The following is a 27,952-nucleotide window of genomic DNA, read 5'->3' on the forward strand; positions in this document are numbered from 1 at the left end:
TCATTCCCGCAGCAAACCTATGAGGCAGGTACTATTATGCTTTTCATTTTATAGGTGGGAAAATGGGGCCTTAAGGTACATAATGTGTGTAAATACTCAATAAGTACTGGAGTCAGACATGAACCCAGAAGGTCTGACTGTGGAGGTCACACTCTTACCCACTCCATTGTATTATTGTTGTTGGTTCATTAGGAAGTTATGTAACTCAGAAGTTGCTTTGTTTTCCAGGACCCATTTATAACTGGGCTCAGCTGCAATCATTACATGGCTATGAAGAGCTCCTTAACTCTGAATGGCCCAAATCACTTTAACATAGATTTTCCTTTTTTCCTCATGATATCCTTGAATGGTTAATATTGACTCAATTTTGTACTTGAAGAAAGAAAGGGCACAGGGAAGTAAATCACCGTTGATCACATAGTGAATCAGTGTTGCCTTTGAGAGTAGAAACAGGCAGTGACTCAATGATGCCACTGAGATTAGAAACAGGCTACCTCCTTCCCAGGCCAGGATTTTGAGTGCTAAACCCTGTTACATAAAACTCATATGAAAGATACATGAGTCTTTCTGGTCTTGAGTTTTCTGTAGCCATCAAATAAGATGAAAGGCATCTCAGGAGTGCTGATTGTTGTGTGTGAAGTGACATGGTTTTTAAGGAACAAATTCTCTGTGACTGGGAAGGATTGTCAGGATTGTGGTAGAGAGACCCTAGCACACTTCAGACCCATGCTAGAAAGGAGGGATGGGAGTAGGTCTTTTCCTCACTTAGAGCATCTGGCGGAGACACTTGCTAATAACATGGGCATTTCCTGTTTCCCCTCCTTGGGAGATAAAATGATAGTATTCATTTGCAGGGCCGTTTGCCTCTCTAGAAGTCTCTTGTATGGTCTCTTGACCTCTCCATGGAGTAGATGTCATCCTCCTGTTATTTCCTCCTGACCCTAGCTGTCTGCCCTGATTACCAGTGACTGCACTTATTAACGCATCAGTGCGTGAAGTGCTGGTGATTAACAGGAGCTGCAGGAATCTCCCCATTATCTTCATGGGCAGCTCCTTGAAATAATTTTGCCTGCAATCACAGCTCAATTGGTTTGGGTTGGGAGAAATAATTTCCTCCTATAATGCTATCACCATCAAATTGGGGGCAACAGCTGTGAAGTTTAACTGTCCTTTAGCGGTTGCAATGGATTTTGAATGATGATGACAGCCATGTGCTAAAGAATAAGTCACTTCCTGGTCGAGCTTAAGAGATGAAAGATAGGAAAGCCCTAAATTTAGGGAACGAGTCTTTTTTTATACTTTGGGTTGAGTTGGGAAGTCAAAATGCAGGAATCATGGGTCTCAGACTCATTTAGCCTGAATCACTCTCTTTTTTTATGGATGAGACAATCAATACTGAGAAAGGTGAATTAACTTGTCCATGGTCACTCAGCTGTTTCGGACAGCACTGAGATTGTAACTCAGACTTCTTTTCTCCAGGGTACTGTTTCATGGACTAGCAGAGTAGAAGGAAAGACCCAGCTATCTATTGGAAACTTTAAGATACAGTATGTCCTGTCAATGTCAGAAGTCACACCTGCTTTGAAATGAAACTTTCCTTATACTGAGCAATAGTCTGATGTCCAAGGAATCACCTCAACCAAATTATACAGTCAAAGCCATTAAATAATATGTTGGACAAAAATTTAACCCATCTACCATTTCAGAGCCTTAGTACTGTGGATTCTACTGTATGTAGAAGTCCAAATATAAATGTATTTCCATGCTTTGGCATTGTAAATTCCATAGATTAAGATCATTTGAAAGATATAAGCTGATTTTTTTTACTAAGGTTTCCCCATACATCCAAAAAGAATACATTAAAGAAACATAACATTCAGTTCTATTTTTGTGGAGATTCTGTGGTGGTTAAGGTCAAGCTAAGGACATATTTTATTGCTGTGATAGATGAGAATTACAAATCTATGAGCTGTCCTGCAACTGACCTCCTGGACTTCAGTTGTCCAAAATTCAGAACTACTTGTCAGTCAAATTTGAGTACCCAAAAGAGATGGGGGAGTGGAGAAGGGGACAGGGGAATAGTAAACTAGAGTAGAGAGCTGGTAGACCAATAAAGAACCTTACTTGCAAGAAGTGTGCCCCATTCTTATCTTTTTTCTCCTCTTCTTATTGTCATTGTCATTATCATCTTCATTTTATATTTTGTACTTATACTCTCCACTTGCTTATTTAATGACTCTTTTAATCTTCTTTATAAATTGTCAAGTAAAGAGAGAGAGCTTTTTTCAGGACAGTGACATTCAGAAGAATGCCCAAGATTATTTATCAAATTAGCTGCAGAATATGACTAACAAGAACCATTCTTTACAGTATATAGCACTTAAGGGTTTCCAAAGTTTACAGGACCAACCAACTACAAAGTCATTAAGAAAGAGAATAGAAAATAAAATCATGGTCTATGGCCATGCCACCTTGAATGTTTCTGATCTCATTAGCCAAGCAGGGTCAGGCCTGGTTTGTACTTTGATGGGAAAAAATAAAATCATGATTGACCATAATTTTTCTATGGGCCTGTGAGGAACAGGACCCAACCTTTTGATTTCTGTCTTCCTAAAGCTACCACTGCAGGCTTTTGTTTGTTTTTGGGTGTACAATCCACAGTGATTGTGAATATAGTGTTATTTTCATGGCCATTGCTGCAGTTCATCAAATGTCAACTCCTGCTAGGTATATACTTGATACGCACATTAGGTGTGCTGAAGACAACAGCTATTTATTGCATTTGGACTTAACTTTGGTTCTGGTTTGAGGGATGTCCTAGGGTTGTAGGAGAAGAAGCTGTGTCAGCATGAAAAGATGGGTGGTTTGAAGAAACATTGCTGTGCATCTAAGGTAAGTGTATACAGTTCTAAGCTTCCTTTCCAGCTGTATTTTCACAAAATTGCCTGTAATTGACACTCCCATGAGCTTCAGTGCTCTCCATCTGGAGCTAAGAGCCACTCTGAGATTAGACATCCCTTTCCAGCTTTGAAAACATCAAAGCAACCATATCCAGCCTAATCTTGACAATGAAGAGCCCACAAATGCTTTTGGGCTGCTAATAGAAAATGGCTTTTGGATAAGAAGATTTGATCCGTGTGGCAAAGCACTTTTAGGGTCTTGTGTAAAACTAAAATGGGTTTGTACAGAAATAATGCAATATAATGATGCTTTTTAAAAAAAAATCTAGTAAATTCCAGAGAATGGCCAGATTTTGGAACTCAAACAGCTGCCTTTTTAATGTTCCACTTGTTCACTCTTTGTACCTCACTGCCTCCTATCTTTAAACCTCCACTTTAGTCTCTAAAGGCCTGTACGTGGTCATGAGGTGGGAGCAACTGCTTCACTGTGATCACCCACACACAAGCATTCCTAAAAAATTCTGGAAGGGATTCTTTTTAAAGCTTCTGTTTACCAGAGTTCTCCCTCTTGGGTGCAGACATACACGGCTTATTAACAATGAAATCCCAGCGTGTGTGATTCTTGTATTTCGGGGATGCAGGCAGAACCAGTTTTCTTGCCTAGCAGGCCAGAAGGTGGGGTAACCAATTGGGGTAAGTCTAGTAGGCAGGAGCCAGCATGGCTGTGCAGAGAGCAGTTGGTAGAGGCACAGCCCCTGCCAGGCACAGGCTGCCTCTACTGGCCACCTTCAAGCAATCACCTCCCTAACAAGGACCCCATATAGAATCCTCTAAAAGTAGACTCTTTTTTTTTTTTTAAATGGTGAAGGAAGGAGAGCCTAAAAGTTCAAGGGACATCAGAACTCACATAGCCATTTATGAGTACAATTAGGAGCCGTTCAGCCCCTTCTGACTCCTGGAGTGGTAGATAGAAAGGGCAATTCTTTTATATGTATGTGTGTAGTCATTCTGTAAAACAGAGTAGCTTGATTATGTGTTTAAGTGCAGAGGGCTCTTTATAAAACATGCTACTGTGTCCTTTTACTGTGAATAGAAATATAACCTTCACATAAAAGGAGTAAAATAAAGGATAAATTAAACCATTTTATTTAATTTGTTAATTTAATTATTAAACCATTTACCACTCAATGTGCAGATCTAGAACTCGTAATGCAACAATTTCCTCACATAGGAACCATCATACTAACTCAGACCAAAGATTCACTGGGCTCAGGAATTTTCCTCTGATGCTGTGGTAGAGGCTATGCTATCTGATGCACAGCCTTTTGGATGCTAGCATACACACATAAGAAGTGATTCCCTTAGTCTTTTTATGTTTCTATTATAATAAAAATAATTCCACCTTTTCTGCATGGCTTTTTCTCTTTTGTCTTAATTGCCTTTTGGTGCGGTGAATTCCATAATCAGGATAAACCATTTATTGAGCATTTACTGTATGCCAGGCACTGTGGTAGGTGCTATCATATGTGTAATCCATTTATTTATTCCTCTCTGTGACAGAACAAATGCTATAATGCTACAGACCCATCACTGATTCACTTTTTCTGTGCAGTTACGGAAATACTGTAGAGAACTAACAGAGGGAGGTTAGTAAGGAAATGGGAGACTGAGGGATGGGATGCCCTTTCCAGCATGGGAAAGGCAGGACCAGTAAACCTAAAATCTGCATTTTCTACTTTTTCAGGGGAATCAGGTGGAGGTTAGGGGCAGTTGCTGATCCTAGTGGAAAGTACTAGTAAAATGTAAAAATGAAGTGGTATAAAATTAAGCATTAAAACCAGCCCACTTCCTTACGAACACTTTGGGCCTATAAATGGTTGAACATGTGAGTATGTTCTGCATGTTTGTCCATGATAAAGGTGGCAGAATAGAGATTTGACCTGGAGTCTACATTCTTAAAGGGCTCAGTTCTGAGCATATCCTTTCGTCCATTGTCATCTTGTGATGCCTGAGAAATACAAGTCCTCTGTAAAGTCATTCTCCCACCAACAGTATCCTCTTATTTAAATCTGAGGGCTTCCTTTCAAAGATAAATTTAGAAATTTGATCCCTACCCCGGGCTAATCCCATAGATCAGGGACATTTGTTTGAGGATTTTAAAATGTTTAATATCTTAAAAGCTGGTTAAAGGAAGTGTCTGTGATTTACAGATGATGGAATTTGTAACACGTCTTCCTTAGGAAAACCTGAGATGTTATAGGAACAAACTCTGTAGTGAATTTGGAATTTTCTATATAACTGTATTTTAAAAAGAGAAGCTGAGTCTGTACCCTGGGAATGATACCAATGGGAAAAGACTAACTTAGTCTTTGCAGATATTTATTCAGCATGAGATGTCTGGGTTAATTTATGTAAGAGAAGACAGTAATGGAATTAAACACTTAATCTCTACATATCATTTGGCCTTACCATATTTTATTGTTACAACCAAAAACATTTACATTTTCTACCTCTTGTAAAGAACCTGGGAGAGCAAAATTCCCAAGAGTCAGAGAAGAAAGGAGGGAAAAGTGTCTATATAATGGACACTGAGTATTACGTGGTAGACAGAATAAAGTCATACCAAAGGTTTAGTAAGCTAGTAATGAGATTTGCTGTAGACGATTGACCATCCTCAGCCTGCTCTTACTCTCACAAAATCTCAAGGCCCAGGGGAATAACACTTTCTGATATAGGAGCCTTTTCTTCTCCTTTTTCACCTGAGAGTTAAGCCTCCTGGCTCAGCACAGCTTGATGGCTAAAGGTGATGTAGAACGCTGGAGTGTTCTTGGCCCACATTTGTTAGGGACTGTGTCTTCTAAATCACACCTTTTTGTGTTCTGGGAGTAGGGGCTTCTTGCTTAGGACTGATGCCTACTACTTCTCAACTTCCTGTGCAAATAGAACAGTCATCTCTCAGATACTGCAAGCCTATGGTATGAGAAGGGGCCTAAGCCTGCCCTGTGGACACAAGTGGAAATTAAGGGTAGACATAGAAAACAGAGGTCCTGTTTCACCACTAGGTGATGGTGGACCCCACAGAAGTTACCCATCTCCTCCTGCTTCACTTAAAGTTCTCATCTCCCAGAAGTGTCAGGATATTCCAGGTGAGAGACCAGTGGAGAATATCCCTGGAGTTAGTATAATGGCTAAGAAAGTTTAGAGCTGTCAAACAGTTACTTCTAGGAGGGTGTTTGAATTGAGGAATACAAGGAGCAATAGAGTGGACTGAGATCTGAAATTAACATGTAGATGATAATCAGCCAAGATGTCTTTTCACATTAATATGGATACTCTGGCCTGAAATAAACAGAAGGAACATAGAAATGACTCCAGGCTTGAGGAAAAGCAATTTTAGAAGTTATACCCAGCAGAGAATGGACTACAGCAGTTATTCTATGCACAGGGTTCTAAGGTCCCTAGGAGTTCATGAAGATAGCAGTGGGAAAGATGAGCTCATTGTAATATGCGCTTCATTTATGCATTTCATATTACAATGAGCTCATCTTTTTTATTACTACTTTAAAGAAGGCCTTCTAGGCTTATCAAAACACTGAATATCAGTTAGGTGATGTAATACCAGCTACCTCATGCTGTTGAAAAGCCCTACTTGATTGCTGTCATTACCTGGGGGGTTTTGGATGTGATTGATGGACTTTATGGTGTCAACAGGTAGCATGGGTGACCTGAAGTTAGATAATCCAAAACATGATTAATGTTAGACTTGAGTAAAGGGTGACGATCACAATTAAACAGTAGCCCATGGTGGTGGGATGCTTGAGGTCCACTGAGATTAGAGAAGCAATGTGCTGAGCTCTGAAACTCTTATAAACCACAACACTCATTTCTGTCCTTGAAAGAAAGCAAAAGCTGACATCATCAAACCATAGTCAGTTCTCTCTCTTTGAGGCCATGCCCTGGAACCTCTGCATGTGGCTCTTCCTCACAGCCTGCATGGGTGGCCTAAGACTCTACATAGGAACAGGCTTTGTTGTCCTCTCTTTCCTTTTCTAAATGGTGGAATACTGGGAACTAGGGTCAAGTTCCCTTCTTGGGCCCTTAAAGCAAGAGATTAAGTAGCAAAACAAAAGAAAGGAAGGAGCCACAGAACAGACCCAAGTGCGTGAGGTATTTGGAGTCAGTCTGGGAAAGGCTTACCTTAGATTTAGTTGGCTGCCATCTAGCAGTGTTCCAGAGGAGTTGGGTGCTGAGCTTCCACTGGTTGCTGCTGTTTAGGCCATGGCCTCCAAGCCTCACGTTACCACCACCCTTGGTCTGCAGGAGCTCCAGGAAAAGTCAACATTTGCAGCAGCATTCAAAAAAGAAAAAAGTGATAGCCGGGTTCCTCTTAGTTTGATGGACCCACTCAACATTTGATCATGGTTGGCAAAAGATTCTGAAGCTATTGACTACTTGTATTACCCAAGGAAGGAAGGAATTGAGGCTAAATCCACAATTGACATATTTGCTATCTGTCCTTTCAGCTAACTGATTATTTCAGAACTGTGGTGACAGTTTCTATTTTCTGGAGAATTTAGGAAGGGAACTTATCTTTGCACTCATTTGTACGTGCATATCTGAACAACTTTAAGGTTTTTCTGTCACTTTCCTTTGCTGCTTCATGAGTTTCTGTCCATGTGCTTCTTGCACATCCTTACCCACCCCATTTTCCTTTCTCCTTCCCAGAGCCAAGCTATGAGAATTGTTCGGACAGTGGGACAGGCTTTTGAGGTCTGCCACAAGCTGAGCCTGCAGCACACGCAGCAGAATGCAGATGGCCAGGAAGATGGAGAGAGTGAGAAGAACAGCAACAGCTCAGGGGACCCAGGTAGGCACCGTGGCTTCTGCGGATGTGGATGGAGAGGCAGTGCACACAGTAGGCTCCACTGGAGCCCCAGGCTGTGAATTCATTTTAAGAAGCATTTTATGTATTCCATTTTTCTCCAAATTCTAGATTCTCTTTAAGGAACATGTATTACTTTTATAACAGAAATTAAAGATGTTTAAATTATTAAATGATATCAGGGAGAGGTAGAGCTGCTATGCTACCAAATCTGACTTCAAAGAAAATCTCAGTAAAAAAGCACCCCTGTAAAACAAATTAGAAAGAACATAAATGTATAATTACCTAAATAGTTTGTTTTATTAAATTTCTAATTTCTGTAGTTCTATAAGCTCTCAATGTGGATAGTATTTTAATATCCCCAACTTTCAAGCCTCATTAAAAGTCAGGAAGGAGGCTGGGCACCGTGGCTCAGCCTATAATCCTAGCATTTTGGGAGGCTGAGATGGGCGGATCACTTGAGCCCAGAAGTTCAAGACCAGCCTGGCCAACATGGTGAAACTCCATCTCTACCAAAAATACAAAAATTAGCAAGGTGTGGTGGTACACACCTGTAGTCCCAGCTACTTGGAAGGCTGAGGCAGAGAATTGCTTGAACCCAGGAGGTGGAGGTTGCAGTGAGCCAAGATTGTGTCACTGCACTCCACCCTAGGCAACAGAGCTAGACTATCTTAAAAAAAAAAAAGTTCAAGAAGAAGATAAGAATGTTGTATTATTTGACAATAAATGTGAAAAAATGAAGTCTGGGCAAGAAAAAGAGCAGGTAAAAAAATAATATTGTTTATGTTAATTTTTAACATGGGAAACCTAAGAAAATAAACTGAGAACTATTAGAAATAATAAGAGAATTCAGCTAGAAAGTCAGAGTTTAATAACACATAGAGCTATATCTGTGGTTTTAGTATATTCCAAGAACAGCTGGTTAGAAGTCATAGTGGAAGAAAAAAATCCATTAAAATAACAATAAAAAAATAAGATACTTACAAATAATCCCAATAAAAATGTATATGTTTTCTATGAAAAAAATCTTAAACAAATGGAAAGGTATGCCATATTCTTTGATGGGAAAGCTCAACATCATAAAAATGTTAATTCTTCTTTTGTGAATCTGTAAACTTAACATGACAATACAGATTTTTAACAGCAAAGGAGGCGCCACAGTAAACTACAGTGTTCAAAACTCATGGGATATAGCTAAAGCAGTGCTCAGAGGAAAATTCAAAGGTTCAGTTATTTACATTAACAGATGCCAAATCATAAAAGTCAAATTAATTAAGCGCCCAACTCAAAAAGTTCAAAAACAACAAAAGAAACCCTCCTCTGCAAACAGAAAGAAGACCCGGGCCTTGCATTGTAGCTGCAGCAATCACTGCCTGTGTGATCTTGGGCAAGTTCCATAACCTCTCTGTGCTTTAGTTTACTCTTCCAAAAAACAGAAACAGTAGTACTATGTGCTTCAGAATTATTGTCATAATTAGATGAACTGATACTTTTAAAATGCTGAGCCTGGTGCTTGTGCAGAGAATGTACCACATACATATATGCTATTATTTTAAAGTAAATATATGAAAATTAAAAAATAAGAATAGAAAAAATTCTGAAAAAGATGAATGATAGCAGAGGAGGAGTGGCTTTCCTCATAGAAAAAGACATGATAAAGCTATAACAGGTAAAACTGTACTTAAACAATAGGTAAAACTCATGTTCAAATAGGTGCCTGAATAGATCAGAATAGAAACTCATATACAGACCCAGATATGTTTGCAAATTTAGCATATGATAGATGGAGAATCCATGTGGAGAAAATGTGGAAATCTTTATTAAATTTGAAAATTCATATGCCTTTTGACCCCCAAATTTCCTTCAAATTCCCTTCTAAGAATTAATCCTGAAGGTAGATGCATACAGGTGTGAAATGCTTCATATATAAGGTTATATAACAAAGAATTTGTTGTAGAACCAAAGGATTAGAGACAGCAAGAGGGGACTTTTAAATAAATTGCAATACATTGCACAACCATTAAGAATGAGTTAGTTCTCTATGAACCAATGTAAAACCATCTTCAAGATATTCTGGTTCCTTAAAAAAGTTAAAGTTTAAGGGTCAGGCATGGTGGCTCACACCTGTAATCCCAGCACTTTGAGAGACTGAGACAGGTGGATCACTTAAGGTCAGGAGTTTGAGACCAGTCTGGCCAAAATGGAGAAACCCTATCTCTACCAAAAATATAAAAAATTAACTGGCTGTGGTGTTGCAAGCCTGTAATCCCAGCTACTCAGGAGGCTGAGGTAGGAGAATCGCTTGAACCTGGGAAGCCCAACTTGCAGTGAGCCAAAATCATGCAACTGCACTCTAGCGTGGGTGAAAGAGTGAGACTCCATCTCAAAAAAAAAAAACAAAAAACAAAAAAACCAAAAAGGTCAAGGTTTAGAATTGTGGATATGATGTGCTACCAATTGTATTAAAAATCCATAGATTTAAATGTGTGTGTATATGTAGGTATATATGTATACACATGCATGCACACACACATTTCTTATGCATGGACTATCTCCAGAATAGTACACAAGAAACTGGTAACTGTGGTTCATCCTAGGAAAAGGAACTGGGTGGCTGGGGTGGCAGAAGATTGACTTTTCACTGTACTTTTATAGCCTTAATACCTTATATATAGATTAGTTATACATCCATTATAAAAAAGAAAATATGTATTATTAGATATATATTTTAGATATGTTAGTTATAAATAGATATATATTAGTTATAAATATTAGATATATATTAGTCATAAATCTTGAAAACCTGACATTATTTTCATCCTAGTGCCCAGTTTCTATGTGAATAGAGGGAATTATTTCACTTCTCTTTTGGCTTACTCATTTCTATTAAGTAGTGACATTCCATTACTAATGACAGCATCTCCATGATCTTGACTCATAAAGTATTATCACACAGATGGAGCCTTGTGTTCTGTCATGTACCCTTGGCCAGTCTCAGTTTATAGCAAGCCACAGTCCTAATGTGATGTAAACCTTAAAATTGTTCCATCTCTGCTGTCTAGGACTTCGAAACAAAGCAGAGAAATAGAGGCACACTTTGGTGAATGCTTTATATATCTCTGCTGGTCAATTTTTAGAGCATAACGGTGACAGTTTCCTATAAACCTTATATGGAGGACACATCAGACCTCCAGCTGGTTGCTTGGCTCAGAGAACAGAAGCCAGTCTGCTTATTTCTGAATTGGAAGATTCGCCACAAGAACTGCCAGCTGGAGAAGATTGAAGTCTTACATTGTTAACTCTTCTTTGGTCATGCCCATGCCCTGTTGGTGGCCTGGCTGGTAGAGAGCCACATCCTAACTCTCAAAAGCTTTTAAACCCACAGTCACATTGGCAGGCAGTATACACATGTACAAAGAAATTTTAAGCTGGAAGTAAAGGGTGTTTTCTCCAGTGAAGACAGTTATTCCTGGAGTGAAAGAGGTTGGACACAGAGAGGGTGTCCAGAGGTTGAGCGTTTAAACACTGTTATTATCACAGAACAACCATCAGAGGTATTTGATCTAATCTCCAAGACCCTAAATCAGAACCTGTCACTCAGCTACTGGCCACAGAGGTCAGAGTCATATGGTCTGGCCAGGTGGAGAGAACCACCTGGATAGCATTTTATATTAACAACACCAAGGGGTAGATCTTATTTCCCTTTTGCAGTGGGAACTGCTCTTTTCTTGCACTTCTGGCCCCTGCAGTGGTCTGCTGGGTGTAGTGGGTTTGATGTGATTCACGATTCTCTGAAGACTCAGTGGGGATTCCATAAGGATCACTTCCTATCCTTTTCTTTCAGTCTTACTTCCCTCACTCCTCCCTTGTTCCCTGAGCTCCTTCCTGCTTGGAACATATGGTATCATGGACTTGCCAGCCACAGTCAATACTGTTTCCTCTGCCATGGGTCCCTGCCTTCACCTCTATGCAGGTATCCTACTCATCCTTCAAGCCTAGCACTATGCCTTCTGGGAAGCCTGATTTTAGCTCCGACTCTCATTCAGAAAATTTAAACCCTTTTTTTCTGGTTTCCCATGTTTTCTTCACTCCTGGCTGATGCCATTAACATTTACATTTAGTCCACTGTGTACCAGACATATAGCGTAGCGTCCTCGGTCTTTAGTGGAGTATGAGCTCTGGGAAGGTAGGGACTTCCTAGCACAATTAAGACTTGTTGAATAAACAGACAAGCACAGTCAGTGAGTGTGGCAGGGAGTACATATGTTTTAGTCACTGTCAACAAGTGTTTGTTAAATGCTTACCGAATGCCAAAAGGAACACAGAGACTGAGTAGAGATTTCAACAGGGAGTGACTTTTAAACAGCCCCCTTTGATGAGGAATGATGACACTTGGTGTGGAGGCAGCAGGTAGAATTGAGGTGACACTGGGAGACTGAGCAGAGTATTGATGAGAGGGTGGTGACGGTGACCATGGCTACGGAGGCCAGTGTGCTCACACTCCTTGATTGTAACAGATGGTCAGCTTTGAAATAACAGGCATACCAGCTATGTTTCTCTCTCTTTTTATATTACCTTTTTGGAGACAGTTTTCCCAAATCTTATTACTATATGTGAGACCTCAGCTGCTTGGCATCTTCCTTATACTACTCTTCCTAAGAAAAATGGAATTGATATTCTATATGAGGGTCCATTCTAGGAAAGCCTGTCAGGCCCGGTACAGTTTCTTCAAGGTTTAAGATGTCCAAGAGAGCACTGAGTCTCTGCAAGGAGATCAAGCATGGGCTGGGTGTGCTAAATAAATGGGCATACCTGCAGGGAAAGGGAGGCAGCAAGGGTTCTCCCCTGCTCGTGAAGGTGAGGAGAAGGCCTGTAGGCTGATGGAAATTGTGTTAGTCAGGGACATATAGAGAAAGAGAGAGACTCATTTTAAAGAATTGGCACCTGGAACTATAGAGGCTTGGTAGATCCAAAATTTGCAGGATAGGCCAGCAGGCTTGAGACCCAGGGAAGAATTGCAGTTTGAGTGTGAAGGCTGTCTGCTGGCAGAATTCCCTCTTTCTCCAGGTAGGTCAGCCTTTGCTCTGTTAAGACCTTCAACTGATTGGATGAGGTCTTCCCATATTATGGGGGAGTAATCAGCTTGGCTCAGAGTCTAATGATTTAAATGTTAATGTCATTAAAAGAAAATACCTTCACAGTAACATCTAGAATAATATTTGTCCAAATACCTTGGTACCATAGTGACCTAGCCCAGTTGACACATACAATTAACAACCACAGAAGTGAAGATACAAAGTGGCACGATGGAGAGAGTGCTGGGGCTGCGGGCTAAAGGAGCCACTGAGGGCTTAGGTTCCAACACCAGAACCACTGGCTTGAATCCCGACTCTACCACCTTTCAGCTGGCTAATCCTCAGCAAATTTCATGGTCTCTCTGGAGTTTCATTTTCTCATCTGTATGGTATTGTGAGAGAATCTATGTAAAGCAGCATAGTGCCTAGCATATAATATGCTCTCCATAAGTACCCACTGTTCGTCGAGTTTTCCAATGTGGACTCCAGAATACATGACTTGATCTGTACAGTGAGAGAGCTAGACAGGGCCTCTCCAGTACTATGATTTTATGACATTTCCAAGTGAAATGATTAGCTGGACACCCTCTGGTGATTGTATAGAGCAAGGCCATGAGGCTAAACATACTTTTGAGTCTGAGTATTTGGAATTAGCATTTCATTATAGGATTGGAAATGTTTTCTTATCAAGGAAGGCTGTTTACTGCCTCGCCCATAGTCACTTCCTTTTTATATCCCCCCACAGTTTATAGATGTGTTTTTACTGTCTATAAACTGCTAGGAATGTGTTTCTTCTTACTGTAAATGCTTCTCCCAGAGTATTTTTGACTACGAAGATTGTCGTCTAATGGGACACCTTGAGGGCAGCCCAGAGTGGAACTGCTGGTGAACGGTTTTTTACGAGAATCTCACTTTCCATGTTTGGGAGCGATGTTTATCTTACCAGTGGAGCCAGCCTACCTGACAGGTCAGCAGGCTCTCCATTGTGCAGAGGAAACGTGTTTACTCTGGAGGAGCTGGAAAGCGCTGTCTTGTCACATCTTTTCATGGTTTTCAGCAGTGTTTTCAGTGATGTTGCTCACTTTCATTGTGTGCCTCCTCCCTCTCTTCCTCTTTGTGCCTGCCTTTCTTTCCTCCCTGTTCTGACTACTGTTCCCTCCCTGGGGGAGGTTTATCTTTTGTATCATTTGGCAGCAGCTGCCCTTGGCCGTCCCTGGGGCCCAGAGCCAGGTGGGGCCACTGCTCCTGTGGCACTTGCCCTGTTGTGTCCTGTGCTGTTTCTCTGACTCCTCCTGGAGAGGGTTTCCTGGGAGACACCCTGTTCCCTTGGAGGTGACTCTCCTCCCCCAACTGCAGACAAGCCAACATGGGAAAGGACCTGGAGCCTTTTGGTGGGATAGACCTTTCTGAAAATAAAACTTTTTTTTTTTTAATGGGAGAAAAGCACCTAAAATCTACTCTGTCAGCAAAGATTGTGACTACGATATTATGAACTAGAGCCCTTGTGTCGTACGTTAGAGTTCTGACCTTATTCATCCTACATACCTACAACTTTGTAGCCTTTGACTTATATCTCTCCCTTTCCCCCAGCTCCTGGTAACCACCTCTTAGGGCAGTAATGATGATAAATCAGTTAATACAGGTTGAGCATCCTTAATCTGAAAATCTAAAATCTGAAACGCTCCAGGATCAGTAACTTTTTGAGCACTAACTTGACACCACAAATGGAAAATTCCACACTTGATACCTTTGCTTGCTGATGGTTTCATGTATGCAAATGTTTGATGCACAAAATTGTATAAAATTGCCTTCGGCTATACAAAGTGGGTATGAAACATCAGTGGATTTCATGTTTAGACGTGGGTCCCATCTCTAAGATATTTCATTATACACATGCAAATAGGCAACTCTAAACTCCAAAACACTTGTAGTCCTTAGCATTTCAGATAGGGATACTCAGCCCATACACATAAAACTAGTGCAGTTTTGTTTAAGCTTAAAAGCTGTTATCGTTGCAGTTTCAAGGCCGGAAGTGGCCATTTCAAGCACTTTGGGACTGAGCTTGTAACTCCTTACTCATTTCACTGTACCAACATGGCTAAACCCCAATTCTGCATTAACCCAACAGTACTTTTTCATTTTCGCCCTGTGACACCAATCAGCACTAAAGAAAACTGCCACCCACAGACCAATTACACATCTGTGGTCCCCAAACGCAGCCAGGGCTGCTTCACCATTCAGCAGCCCTGCTTGTCCCCAGCTTCTGTCTCAGTGGACACTGGCCTTCTCCTGCTGCCTGCCTCTGCATTCCACCTCCATCTCACCTCCTCTGGAGCTCTGAGCAACTGGTTATCTCATGCTCCTCAATCTTCACCCAAATTATCTGCTATGCTGCCTTTCCCTTCCTCTCCCAACTGCAGATAAATAAGGTCAAGTCTTTCTTATCTTAAAAACAAAACAAAATTAAGCCTTCCTTGTCCCTGTATCTCCCGCCTACCCCTGACCTTCTCTCTCTTTTCTCTTTGGTAGCCAGGCTTCTTGCATGGCTTGTCTGCACTCACTGTCTATTTTCTTATTTTCTCCCATTCTTGCTGATATCTTTTCAGCCCCCAGTGATCTGGTGTCTGCTGCCCTGCCAGCCCTTCCTGAAGCTACCAGGCAGGTTTTCCTAAGGGCCACCTGTCTCTGTAGTGCTCATCCCCAGGAATGAAGTGTGCTTTGGCAGCTTCTGGGGCATCCCCGCCCCACACTCCTTCCCTTTTGACTCCACTAGCTGCTTTTCAGAATGCTTTGCAGGCTCTGCTTTTTTTTTTTTTTTTTTTCCTTGAGACAGAATCTCACTCTGTTACCCAAGCTGGAGTGTGGTGGCACAATCTCAGCTTGCTGCAACCTCCACTTCCCAAGTTCAAGTGATTCTCCTGTCTCAGCCTCCTGAGTAGCTGGGATTACAGGCATGCACCACAATGCCTAGCTAATTTTTGTATTTTTAGTAGAGACAGCGTTTCACTGTGTTGGCCAGGCTGGTCTCGCACTCCTGAACTCAGGTAATTCCACCTGCCTTGGCCTTCCAAAGGACTGGGATTACAGACGTGAGCCACCATGCCTGACCTTCAGACTCCTCTTCTACCTACCCCTTAAGTGTTGGAATTTCTCCAGACTTGCTCCTGGTATTTTTTTTTCTGATGTCCCATGATTTCAACTAAGGTTTATCTTTGGGCCAGGCCTTTTTTCTAACTTTCTATTCATGCATTCATTATAGTAATCTACTCAGCCTGCCATGATAAAATGCAGTCGATTGGTTGGCTTAAACAGCATTTATTTCTGGCAGTTTTGGAGGCTGAGAAGTCCAAGATTAAGGTACCAGCCAATTTGGTTCCTGGTGAGGACTCTCTTCTGGCTTGCAGACAGCTGATTCTTTTTCAGACAGTGATTCTTGCAGACAGTGAGATTCTTTCTGTATCCTCCCATGGTAGAAAGAGAGAGATCTCCTACATCCCTTCTTATAAAGGCATGAATCCCATCATGAGGATTGCATTCTCATGATATAATTACCTCCCAAAAGCTCATCTCCAAATGCTAATACTAATGCTAATATTGGGAGTTAAGGCTTCCACATATGAACACCAACATTCAGTCCATAGCATACCCAACAGCCTAATGGGTATCTCTACTTGACTGTTACACAGACTCTTATGATGTCAACAGATTTAAAACTGAACTCATCCTCTTACCTGCAATCCTGCTTCTCCTCCTGGATTTTTCCTATAGGATGCCATTCTCCACTCAGTCACCTAAATCAGGTATTTTAAAACTCATCTTGCACATATCCCCACCCCTGCCCCCACCATAGACAAGCAAGTCCTGTGATTTCTGCCCCATGAAGATCCGTTACATCCATCTCTTCCCCATGTTATTGCCACTGTCTTTGCTTAAGCCCTCCTATTTTCTACCTAGAGTATTGCTTTCTCTCATTCCTCCTGGATCTATCCTCCATGCTATATCTAGAGTGAAATTGTAAAGGATGGAAATGTTTTGGTATTACCTGTTTTCAGTCCCTCAAGATAAGATGCCGACTCTTCCTGGTCGGGTCCCTCTCTACAGAACCACAGGCCGTGGACTTCCTGCCTCTGTGCCTCTGCTCCTGCCTTGCCCTCTGCCTAGAATGCCTTCCCTGGCCCTCACCTGGCCTGCACCTGCCTACTTCCCCACCTGTCTAAGCTGGTACTTCTTCTGCAGGTGGCATTTGCTCCTCTGCACAGGCTTCTTTCACCCTGACCTACGTGAGATGTGCCTCTCCTGGTGTTCTGCACCTTGTATAGCCCCCTCCTAGGTGATGCTTATGACCTCAGGCTGCAGCCGTGGTTCATGTCTGTTTCCTCCATCAGGATGGAGAAGCATTGAAAACTCAGATTACGCTTATTTGTGTTTAGGCTCAGTGTCTCATAGATTTCTATCATAATAAATGCTTATTGAATAAGTGAATGAAATAACCATATATCTGATGGCTTCTAGTTACTATTTAATGTATCAGATATAAATAGTTTAAAGAGGTAGTTCAGAAAGTAGTACCTCCTACCCCCAATCTCGGTCTTATTTCTCTTTATTACAGTTTGGAAACTGGCGTGCCTCTTCCCATAAGTTTCCTGGAGATGCCAGAAGTTTTCCATGTCATTTCCATGCCAACCACCAATAGGGCTATTTCCCCAGGTCCTGGTATACCAGGAGAGACATGAAACACACAGATTTCTTCATTTATTTGATAGGACCAAAAGAAGGTCATTTGCTGTGGGTCCCTCCCACCAGGTCCTGTCTTTAACGTGATACACTACAGCACACACAATGATTACAGTCCTCCATCCAGCATGTCCTGTCTATCCCAGCTCTACCCTTCCCAGTTCTAACCAATGTGGATAGTATACTGATCTGTGCCCATTTGCTGTAATAAAGCAGCAGGACTCCACCTGTGATCGTCGAGACCCCCACTGCGTGGCAGGAGGTCTCTTAGAAAGCAGTCCTATGGTTTGTCATTGAATTACTTCAGCGTTAGTTTGGGAACTCTGCTCATACAAACAAAATAGCTGAATGCTTTGTGTTTTTATAAGTCCGCCTAAAACAGAGCAAGAAGCTGAGGGATTTTCTTTTTTGAGATGGAGTTTTGCTCTGTCGCCAAGGCTGGAGTGCAGTGGCACAATCGCAGCTCACTGCAGCCTCTGCCTCCCTGAGTTCCAGCAATTCTCCTGCCTCAGCCTCCTGAGTAGCTGGGATTACAGGCACCCACTTCTACGCCCAGCTAATTTTTTTATTTTTAACAGAGACAGAGTTCCACCATGTTGCCCAGATGGTCTCTGTCTCTTGACCTTGTGATCTATCCTCCTTGGCCTCCCAGAGTGCTGGGATTACAGGCATGAGCCACCATGCCCTGCCAAACCTGAGAGATTTTCTGATTCCACCTGGGCTTCTGGCAAGGCCCTGTCCAAACCCTCTGTGTCTGGGGCTTCTTATTCCTCATTATTAGTCTCTCCAGGGATGGGAAGTAGATAAGCCTGCAGCCTGTTCTCCTGTTTTGCTACCCTGTCACTACACTACTTCCTTTGTCAGTATTTATGGAACACTTTCTCTGTGCCAGAGAAACATTTTTAGGAAACATGTATGAGACACAGCCTGGCCTCAAGTCTATAAGGGAAGATTGATGGCCAGGCACGTCCAATATCATGTGCTAAGTGCACAGAGCGCTGCAGGAGCCCAACTCCTCCTGATCACTGATGGAAATTTCATCCTGCTCTTTTCTGTACAGGCATGGCGAACCAGACACTCAGTTCCCAGCACCTCCCAACTACCAACCCTCTTTCTCTCAGGCTAAACCCCTTCCAGGTGCAGGGTGTGGTAGAGAACAGGCTGCTCCCTGTGCTCCCGCCTACTGGCTGACCAAGGGGCAGAAGAGCTTCCCCCTCCATGTCCCCACTGGCCACAGTCAGAACCATTTTTTCTGTTAAACACCTTTGCAGCCCTCCACAGGACTGTCTCCTCAGCTTCTGGAGTAGCCAGGAAGAAAACCAAGCCCACTGTTTACTTTCTAAATGCCAGGCTTGTTTCCCTTAAGAAAACTTCCTAGAACAATTTGTTCTACAAAGTAAGCACTCAAATGACTTGAGGCCTGGGTGCCTGGGCTGGCTTCAGCGCCGGGCATCAGCTCTGTGTCTCCTGCTGTACCTCCACCTGGTCCATTTAATAATTGGTACATGGTCTCTGAAAACTCATGAGAAATCTTATTTGAAGACGGCAGTAATTAACCTAATTGCAAAAATAGAAAATGAAAGTATTTCCTACGAAATGCCCAGGAGTTGTCAGATATTTTTATAGAATCCAAGAAATGGGATCAGGGAAGGAAGATAAGTAAGAAACAGCAGGCCTTTCTTACATTGGTATTAAGCAGTATGCTGTGCGTGTGGTTAAATAAAGACATGGCCGTTGTCTTCAATGGAAAGGAAGAAATGTGGGAAGTAGAAAAATTAGATAAGGAAGCATGGAAAAGCAGCCACCCCATCCCTCCCCTGCTCCCCGTGCCACCTCCTACAGGCCTCTTCCTGGCTTCTGCTCTTGGTGAGAGGAGCAGGCTCTGAGGGCTGAGAGATGGATACTGTGTTAAAATATGGCTTCTTATCTCCTTGCCTTATTCTTCAGTTATGGAACCCTACCTATCCATCTAACTGAGCATCTAATTCTGTAGTTGAAGAAACAGGGCCCAGAGAAAGAGAGGTGTTTTGCTTCTTGTCCAGCAGTTCATTAGAGGCCCAACTGCCTCATCTCTGGTCCCCCAAGCCAGGGCTCTTTCCCTTGGCTGCTTCCGTTCCTGAGTTATGATGAGATGATGACCAGCACTCCCTTCTCCCAGTGTCCCACACCCTGTTAACATATGCCTGTGGACCTGGCAAAACTGTCACATCCAGGCTTGAGGAAGTATTGCTTTTGCTTCTGCACTTTTAAAAGATACGAAGATGAGAACATCTTATTGGGCTGGAAATGCACTTTAACGTACTTGAGTGGAAAGATGTGTGAAATGTTACAAAGCCACGGGCGTCCCTGGGCTCAACATGCCTGAAAGCTAAAATGTTAGGAAAGGAGGACTTTGTTCTCAGTGTCTTCATTTTCTTTCCTCACTCTCGTGTTGTCCCTGCAGGCCGGCAGCTCACAGGAGCCGAGAGGGCCTCCACAGCCACTGCAGAGGAGACTGACATTGACGCGGTGGAGGTCCCACTCCCAGGGAATGACGTCCTGGAATTCAGCCGAGGTGTTACTGATCTAGATGCCGTAGGGAAGGAAGAAGCCTCCCACACAGGCTCCAAGGTAGGCAAGAGATGGCCCATCTGTGTGATCTGCACACATGTGTCCTCAGGTTGTCAGTCACTTCCTAGCCCCTGCAAGCTCAGCTTCCAAGTGAGGCATTTCACAGCACAGTGATGGTGCCAGAGCATGCTTCACTGCTTTTTGGAGGGTCTGACTTCCAGAGGGTCTGGATGCTAGGCCTGCTACAGGCCACGATGCCATGGAGTTGATTCCTGACACACATCGCCCTCCCAGAATCCCACCGGTATTTGACCTCATACTCCCTGGCACCCTCTTCCCTTAACAGCATCTCATCATTGCACAGTATTTTGCAAGACTCACTCTGCCATACACATACACACACACCCAGACTCCTCTGTGGCTTAAAGCTAATAGAGCAAAGTCAGTTTGGCCCCCCTCTGCCTGCAATAGCAGTGGTGTACCTTTGGTAATTCCTGTAGATAGCACCACGGAGTCTGGAAATTGGCCCACTGGATGTTAAAAACTGAGAGAACACCTTAGTCATCATCAGCTCCAGCCTAACATCCAGTATAGGTGAGATGACTGTGGCCTATGGGGTTTCCTAATGTGATCCAATTAAGAAACTAAGAACTTGAGACCAAATTCCAACCTGGAGCCAAACCTAATTAAAAATGTTTTAAACCCAGAAGCAAAATTACTGACCAATAGCTCTACCCTTAGATTCCCTGGCAGTTCACTATATTACATCACCTCTCTTTCTTCATCATTCATATCCTACCTCTCAGGGAGGTCTGGAGGGCAGTTCAGTTCTGCGCTGTCTGCCTGATGTTTCCTTTGGACCCAGTGTGTCCTCTACAGGTGGAAATAGCCCTGTGTCCCTGGGGACCTTCCTTTTATATGCCTGGAGAAGGCCCCACAACAGAACTGACAGAAATAAAATGTCTCTCCCTGTCATTGAATTCTATGACGTGTAGAAGCCATCTTGGTAAAAATGCCCACAGGAGAGGGAGACAGAAGGAGGGAAGGAGACAGGAACGGCTTTCATCTAACAGGACTTCTCCAGATCATTATTTATTTTAGTATCCCATCTTCTTTACTGATGGTTCTCACCAGAGGTAGTGGAGGGCAGGAAGTAGCTCCTTCACATGGCCCCTTCCTCTAGGACCCAACTCCAAAATTCTCCCAATGAGGGTGTTGTCATGCTAGGATGGATGGAAGCTACGTTTGACTAAAATAGATTCTTCTAAGTTGAGAATCTCAAGGAACTCAATGACAGGACATCACTGGAAGTGGTGGGCATGGAGCAGTATCAGCCTTCAGTCTCCCACCATGCAGGGTCAGTTACTGAGGTGTCCCCATATGATTTTCTGACTGTGTATCAGCCCAGGCAGCTACACCATTTCCTTCCTGGACCCTTACTCCCATTTCCATTGAAGATGCAGCACTGTCAACTTATGGGTTGTAAGTGTGTCAATTTGCTCCTCCCTAGTGCATGCCAAAGAGAGGGAGGGCCCTCAAGATGGCTCCTGCCACGTGTCATGTCCTGTCTTCTCCATCCCCTGCAGGTTTCACACCCCCAGGAGCCCATGCTGACAGCCTCACCCAGGATGTTGCTCCCTTCTTCTTCCTCGAAGCCTCCAGGCCTGGGCACAGGGACACCACTGTCCACCCACCACCAGATGCAGCTCCTCCAGCAGCTCCTCCAGCAGCAGCAGCAGCAGACGCAAGTGGCTGTGGCCCAGGTTCTCCTCAGCCTCCTCCCTACTTCGCAGGCTCCACTCTCATGGGCTTGATGCACCTTCCCTAGCAAGGGGCTCAGGGCAGGTTTAAAATCTAGGGAGTCATAAGGAATCGCTCATGCTATTGGATCATTGCTTGTTGGGGAGTGGGGGCAGCGGGAGGGGAAGAGATGGGGGATGCAGTTCAAATGGAGAGGCACATTTTGGTTTCCCATGTATCCCCCGCTCTGAGCTGGGCTTGGCTGGCTTGGCTGAACATTGTTGTTTAATGACTTGAACTGACCAAGGGAAAAGATGCGCACAATTCCACCCTTCCTTTCCTGCCCAGTTTTCCTGACAATTGGGATGGGAAGGGATGCCTTCAGAGTCAGGACAGTTGTGGGTTTATGAGACCACTCTTAAAACAGCTTAAAGTATGAGTTTCTGCCAAACACCATTGTAAAAAGACAACTACCCTGGCATCCCAGTCTCCGTGTCTATAACAAGCTTCCCAGCCTCCATTCTGATCTACTTATTCCGGATAGTATTTGGTTGGAATTCGTTATCGTGGGATTTAACTTACAGGAATTTAGGTATATTATTTGAGCCATAAGGAAAAGACTTGGCTTAGATCTCAGAATCAAGGCGGTGTTTGTGCCCTAAAAAACTTGTTGGGCTGCTGCTACATTGTAGAGGAGGATGAGCTGACTTCCCTTGCTGCTTTCAGCAGGGATTCCTCCTGTTTGCTTTCTGTAGAGGGTTCTGTAGTCCACATCTTTCTTTGCACTTATGAGTCTGAGCTTCCTTTCTACCATGAGCAGGCAGGGAATGGTGAAAACATTCATTCATACCAAAGCCTGAATCCTGAGGCAAGAGACAGGGTCAGGGTCTGATAAGTGCATGAAGATCTTAGGAGAGGGGGCAGTTGGGGCTTGGAGAATAGGTGAATAGGTGAAGGACCTGGAAAGGCAGCTCTGCATCAGTATTCCAAATTTGCTTGATCAGACCGTTGACCACTTAGGTTTTCTGCATTCTAGAATGGCGGGGAGCAGACTTCTCCAGGGAGCACTTATGCTCTCTGTTCTATCTTCTGCTTACTCTTCTCCTGGCTCTTGAGTGGAGTGAATAATCTAAACAGAGCTGTCCTTTCCACCTTTTCACTTTGAGGAGGCATCCGCTGGCCTCCTCAAATCTGCTACAGCTCGGGGTTTGAAAAAGACCTTCTTGTAACATGGTCTCCATTGACCTGGGCCTGAGACGCAAGCCTCATTGATGACTTTTGGAGCCAGATTTCAGAAGAGTAGAATCCATGGACACAGCTGTCAAGTTATTGGAGTCTTTTTAAAAAGTCTTACCATGAAAAAAAATATGTCTTGTGATGCTAGAAGGATTTGCAGGTGTTCCCAAAACAGCAACAGAGAGGAGGGAATGTCATTAATGACTTCTCATATTTGGAGAAAAAAAAAGATTTCTCTTTGTCAAATAAAAGAATCCATCTCCTATAGTTAATGATGGCACGGTCATCTGAGAATCCCCTCCCTAGTAGAATGGCTGACAGGAGCACAAAGACTAAGCACTCCAGCACGGGTCCCTTCCCAGACTCATTTCATTTCCACAAGTTTCCCATTGAATACAGATCATAATACTTTTATCTTGCAGCGTATCAATTGGCAAGTAATTACTATTTATCAAAGAATGGGCTTGATGCATATTCATGGTATGATTTTATCAGGGAGGCATTTGAATTGAAGTCACTGCTAAGTTCTAGAGAGAAGCTATTTGCAAATGTGTAATCCACACAACAAGAGTATCGTGGCAGTGGAAGGAAGCATTCAATCTGCAAAGCAACAAGGCCTATAACTTATCACAGGTCTAGCACAGTCAGGATGAAACCTAAGAGTGGTTTTCTGGTATAGAATCAAGTATTAGTCTCCATGGAACATCCCTCCCTGACCCTGTTTTAATCTTGGGGAAGAAAAGAGTGTGGTATTCAGGATTTGCTTCATGAGCCTCTCTCAGTTCTAGACATGTCCACAGGCTGGGCACCCTTAGCCTCTCACTCACTTGGAATCTGTTGAATATAGTTGCCCTGCTTGACTCTCAATACAAGCAGTGTGGTGATCAAAAGGCCACCATGGTGCATCTGAGTCCCACATTGGTGAGATGACTTTAGGGAGAGTCATAGACTTCCAAAATCACCAGATAGGACATGACCTTGAGGCCATCTGGTAGGTTCTTGAACATACTCCTGTACCTCTGTTTGCCATCCCCATCCGTCTCTGATCACCTTCTTTCTGTTCACATCTTGGTTTTGCCGTCCAGGAGCACAGCAGGGATATTGTACCTCTCAGCTGGCTTTCAGCTCCCCTGTCCTGCAGATGGATTCAGTCCTAAATTGACCTTCAGTTAGAGGCTTCTCTGCACACTGCTCTTTCTTCCACTTTCTTTGTAGTGCTTAATCCAAGGGCTTTTTATTTGTGTCTATATCCTTAAGTAAAAGCAATTATGTAAGATGTAGCTGGATTGATAAGTGGGTCTCCTTGGCATCTTTCACACATTTGAAATAGACCAAATATAGCAAACTTGGTTTCTCTGCATAGATGGGGCTGATTTCAGTTTCCAGCATGAGGTTAGCTCTTACTTGTTCTGTCAGACTCTATTGCCACCAAACTGCAAAGCTTCTGTCTTTCTTTATTAAACTACCAGCAGTCCCCAGAATTCCAATGAGTAAAACTGACCTCAGCCTTTCAGGTAGGAATAGTTTCCTTTTCTCAGAGAGCATCCAAATCCTCCTGTGTTGTTCCTGGATAAAAATCAAAGGATAAAGACAGTTTCTTGCAGACAAGTGTGCCCTTGAGGTCACTTGTTGCACTATTTATGTCTCCCCTCCCCCCAGTTTCTTCCCACAGGCTAGTCTAGTTATGCTGTTGCCATGGGGACCAGGCTTAGGCCTCCTTCACAATGTCTTGATTTGGTCTAAGACCTCAAGACCTCTCCCAGCCTCACCCTAAATTGGTTCTGAGCTGGTCTCAAAGGGCCTCACCCTGGCCTTAAAGGTATATGGGCAAAGATGGTATTCAACCAACTCTTAAGTATTTCCAGGTTAGCCCTCAGTGTGTAAATAGTGAATACCCAAGTCCCTCTGACCACTCTCCCAACCCAGCATGAGGCTTGCCTGGCTGCACTAGCTTCCTGCTTTTAGGTGGACCAGAAGTTGAAGGGTGTGAAAGAGTATAGCTAAGCCTTAAATAGAAGCTGGGATGTAGCTGGCACCTGCATGGCCGTGGGCTGGGCCAACATAGTCTCAGAACTGATCTGGGCACTGTGGCTGATTGGCAAGAGTTAAGTAGGCCAGGTCTGTTCACAGTTTGCCAATGCCCGGCCTTGCTCATGAGGAAAGTGTTAGTACAGTTCAGTATTGCTGTTTAAAGCTTTCTCCTATACCTGCTGCCACTTCTGCTTGTTCAGGAACAAGGAATTAGTTATTTATGCTTCGCAGTCATGTATGCTATAGTTAGAGGAACAGCGCTAACGAAATTCTGCATCCCACCCCAGGCCCTCTATTTAGCATCTGTCCTCCTGGCTTCTCCCAGTCCCCAGCACCCTCATGTGCACTGCCCAAGTCCCTGCCTTGTGCATGTGAGACAGCGGTGCCTGCCTCTGCTTCTGTGTCCAGTGTGTGGGGGGGCAAATTGCTCTGGTTCTCTCCACTGCCATTTCCATGTGCCTGCTACTCCCTAACTTCAGCCTGGCCCTGCCCTCACTTCTGATGGAGGAGCTGGAGTCCAGGCAAGTAAGCTGGAGAGTGAGGGGGCCAATGATCTTGCATGGCTGGGTGGGTTGAGGGTGGGTTTCAGAGTTTTGGGAAGCAGTGTAGAGCTGGAGGGTGCAGGGCTGAAGGTACATGTCATGCTGAGGCCATAGTGCAGGGCATTCTTTGCCAAAGACAACACAGTTCTGGAAAGTGGGTGATGATTTCTATCTTTCCACAAAAAAATATGGTCTACTTTTATGAAAGGGGTTTAATTCTTTTAAAGAAAAGCGTGCTAAATACAAATAAATATCCTATCTGGTGGGGAGGAGGTGGTGCTCTCTGCTCCTGTTGTTTGAATGGGGAAACAAAGCACAGAGGACTGTAGCAGACTGCCCAAACCAAGGCTGCAAATAACGCTGCCTCATTTCAGGGCTTCAAGTTCGAGACCACATAGTTATAAAATGCTGCACCTCAAAGTTAAAAGAAGTCCAGGCCATTTTGTTTCAGTGTGGCCTGGTTTGGGCTCTCCTGCAGCACAGCCTGCCACAGCATGAGGTTTGAGCTTTATGTCCAATACCACTTTTGACAGCTGCAGAAGCAGAGGGCTCATTAGTGCTGGCTCAGGCAGTGGCAGCAGCAAGTGCTCACATTCACAGGGCTTGAAAATACCTGAAGTGGTATAACTGGGTTTACAGAGGTAAAACTCTTATTTAATCTGGTACAAGCAGCATTTTCTCATGGCACTTAGTGCCCGTGGATTTGCGATGGGAGGCATTTGATTCAAGGGTCTTCTTTTAGGTATTGTTGGTACTCCACCATTGGAACTTGGGTACCTACAAAACAAGCTTTCAACTTTGTTTTTTCCTTGCTTCTGTAAGAGGGAACTCTTCCTTTACCCTCAATCCGAATTCTCTGACTTCACAATGGGGAACTGAGGATTTTTTCAATGAGCCATTAACAAGTCACCTCTAGTACTGGTCATGATGTCATCCTGGATGTGTAATTATCAAACTACCTGAGCCTCAAGCCAGTTCTCTTGGTTGACAGATGGAGAAACTCAGGTCCAGAGAGAAGTGAGTTGTCTACAATTGCTAGGGAGTAGCCAACAGACAAGCACTCCAGCTCCTGGTCTGGTGTATTCAAATGGCCTGTCCTGCTGGGATGTTCAGAGTGGGATGCAGGGAACTGACTCGGCTGGGCATGGTGACTCATACCTGTAATCCTAGCACCTTGGGAGGCCAAGGCAGTGGATCACTTGAGGTCAGGAGTTCGAGACCAGCCCAGCCAACAGGGGGAAATCCTCTCTCTACTAAAAATACAAAAATTAGCCAGGTGTGGTGGCAGGTGCCCATAATTCCAGCTATTTGGGAGAATGAGGCAGGCAAATCGCATGAATCCAGGAGACTGAGGTTGCAGTGAGCCAAGATCATGCCACTGCACTCCAACCTGGATGACACAGTGAGTCTCAAAAAAAAAAAAAGAAAAGAAACTGACTCTGAAGCATGTGTGCAGGGAGCCCTCTATAAGTGCCAGTTAGCGGTGTTTAGGATTCTCTGCTTTCTTTGTTTATATCCACCGAAAGACATTGTTCCACATTTCTCTCTGGTTGGTTTGGTTCCAAAGAAAATGGAAGATGAATAATTTAGCAATTTTATTTGCTCAGTAGGTTCCTCTCGACGACACTCTTTGTTGGGATAAGTAACGGTTGGGATCGCACAAGATTAAGCTAACCCTTCTCTCAGGCTTATCTGTGGGCATCCCACAGCAGTTTGTCCTGTTCCTCAGAACCACATAGATTTGGGGGACCCCCAGATGAAATTTCTCCATGCCCCTGTTTCCAAGGAGGAGAAAACCTTAATAGCCACCCACCATCTGTCCAAATTAAAATATTATTGACATTTCTTTCTCTGCTGAGTGGGTATAGGAGGAAACAAAGGCAGTTTCTTCCTGCTAGGCTGTCACAGCATACTTCTATGACCCAAATGTATGGGGCTTTTTCCCACACACCAAACAAGTAGGCAAGCAGTTCTGCAGATGACACCCAGCATCCTCTAACTTAGCTTGATTGTGGTGCTATCTACCTGGAGACAGCATCAGATCCCACAATTTGAGGGCTCAGTCCCACAAGCCTTTCCTCCACTTCAGACACCAATCACAAATCATAGTTTGTCACCTACACCTCTGACCAGTTGGCTATAAATTGGTGTTCCTACTACCTTCTCCTTGGATTCAACTAATTTGCTAGAGCGACTCATAGAACTCAGGGAAGCACCTGCATTTACTGGTTTATTTTAAAGGATATTATAAGGGATACCAGT

At 43.5% G+C, this 27,952-nt stretch overlaps 1 protein-coding gene across 20 annotated transcripts in view; it reads left to right on the forward strand.

Moving 5' to 3' along the window:
• The window catches only part of NOS1AP (nitric oxide synthase 1 adaptor protein), a 298,625-nt gene that overhangs the window by 263,497 nt on the left and 7,176 nt on the right, over nucleotides 1-27,952 (forward strand). For 13 of the 20 annotated variants that reach the window (XM_078356150.1, XM_078356151.1, XM_054247632.2 and 10 more), the window contains 4 exons: nucleotides 7,626-7,767; nucleotides 20,035-20,201; nucleotides 21,728-21,904; nucleotides 25,628-25,669. In XM_078356150.1, the coding sequence (XP_078212276.1) occupies nucleotides 7,626-7,767; nucleotides 20,035-20,201; nucleotides 21,728-21,904; nucleotides 25,628-25,669 (528 nt within the window). The remainder of the gene's footprint in view (nucleotides 1-7,625; nucleotides 7,768-20,034; nucleotides 20,202-21,727; nucleotides 21,905-25,627; nucleotides 25,670-27,952) is intronic. The other 7 variants (XM_078356154.1, XM_078356149.1, XM_078356153.1 and 4 more) reach the window with 1 other exon arrangement.

Source organism: Callithrix jacchus, chromosome 18 (assembly GCF_049354715.1).
Source record: "Callithrix jacchus isolate 240 chromosome 18, calJac240_pri, whole genome shotgun sequence".
Lineage (NCBI taxonomy): Eukaryota > Metazoa > Chordata > Mammalia > Primates > Cebidae > Callithrix > Callithrix jacchus.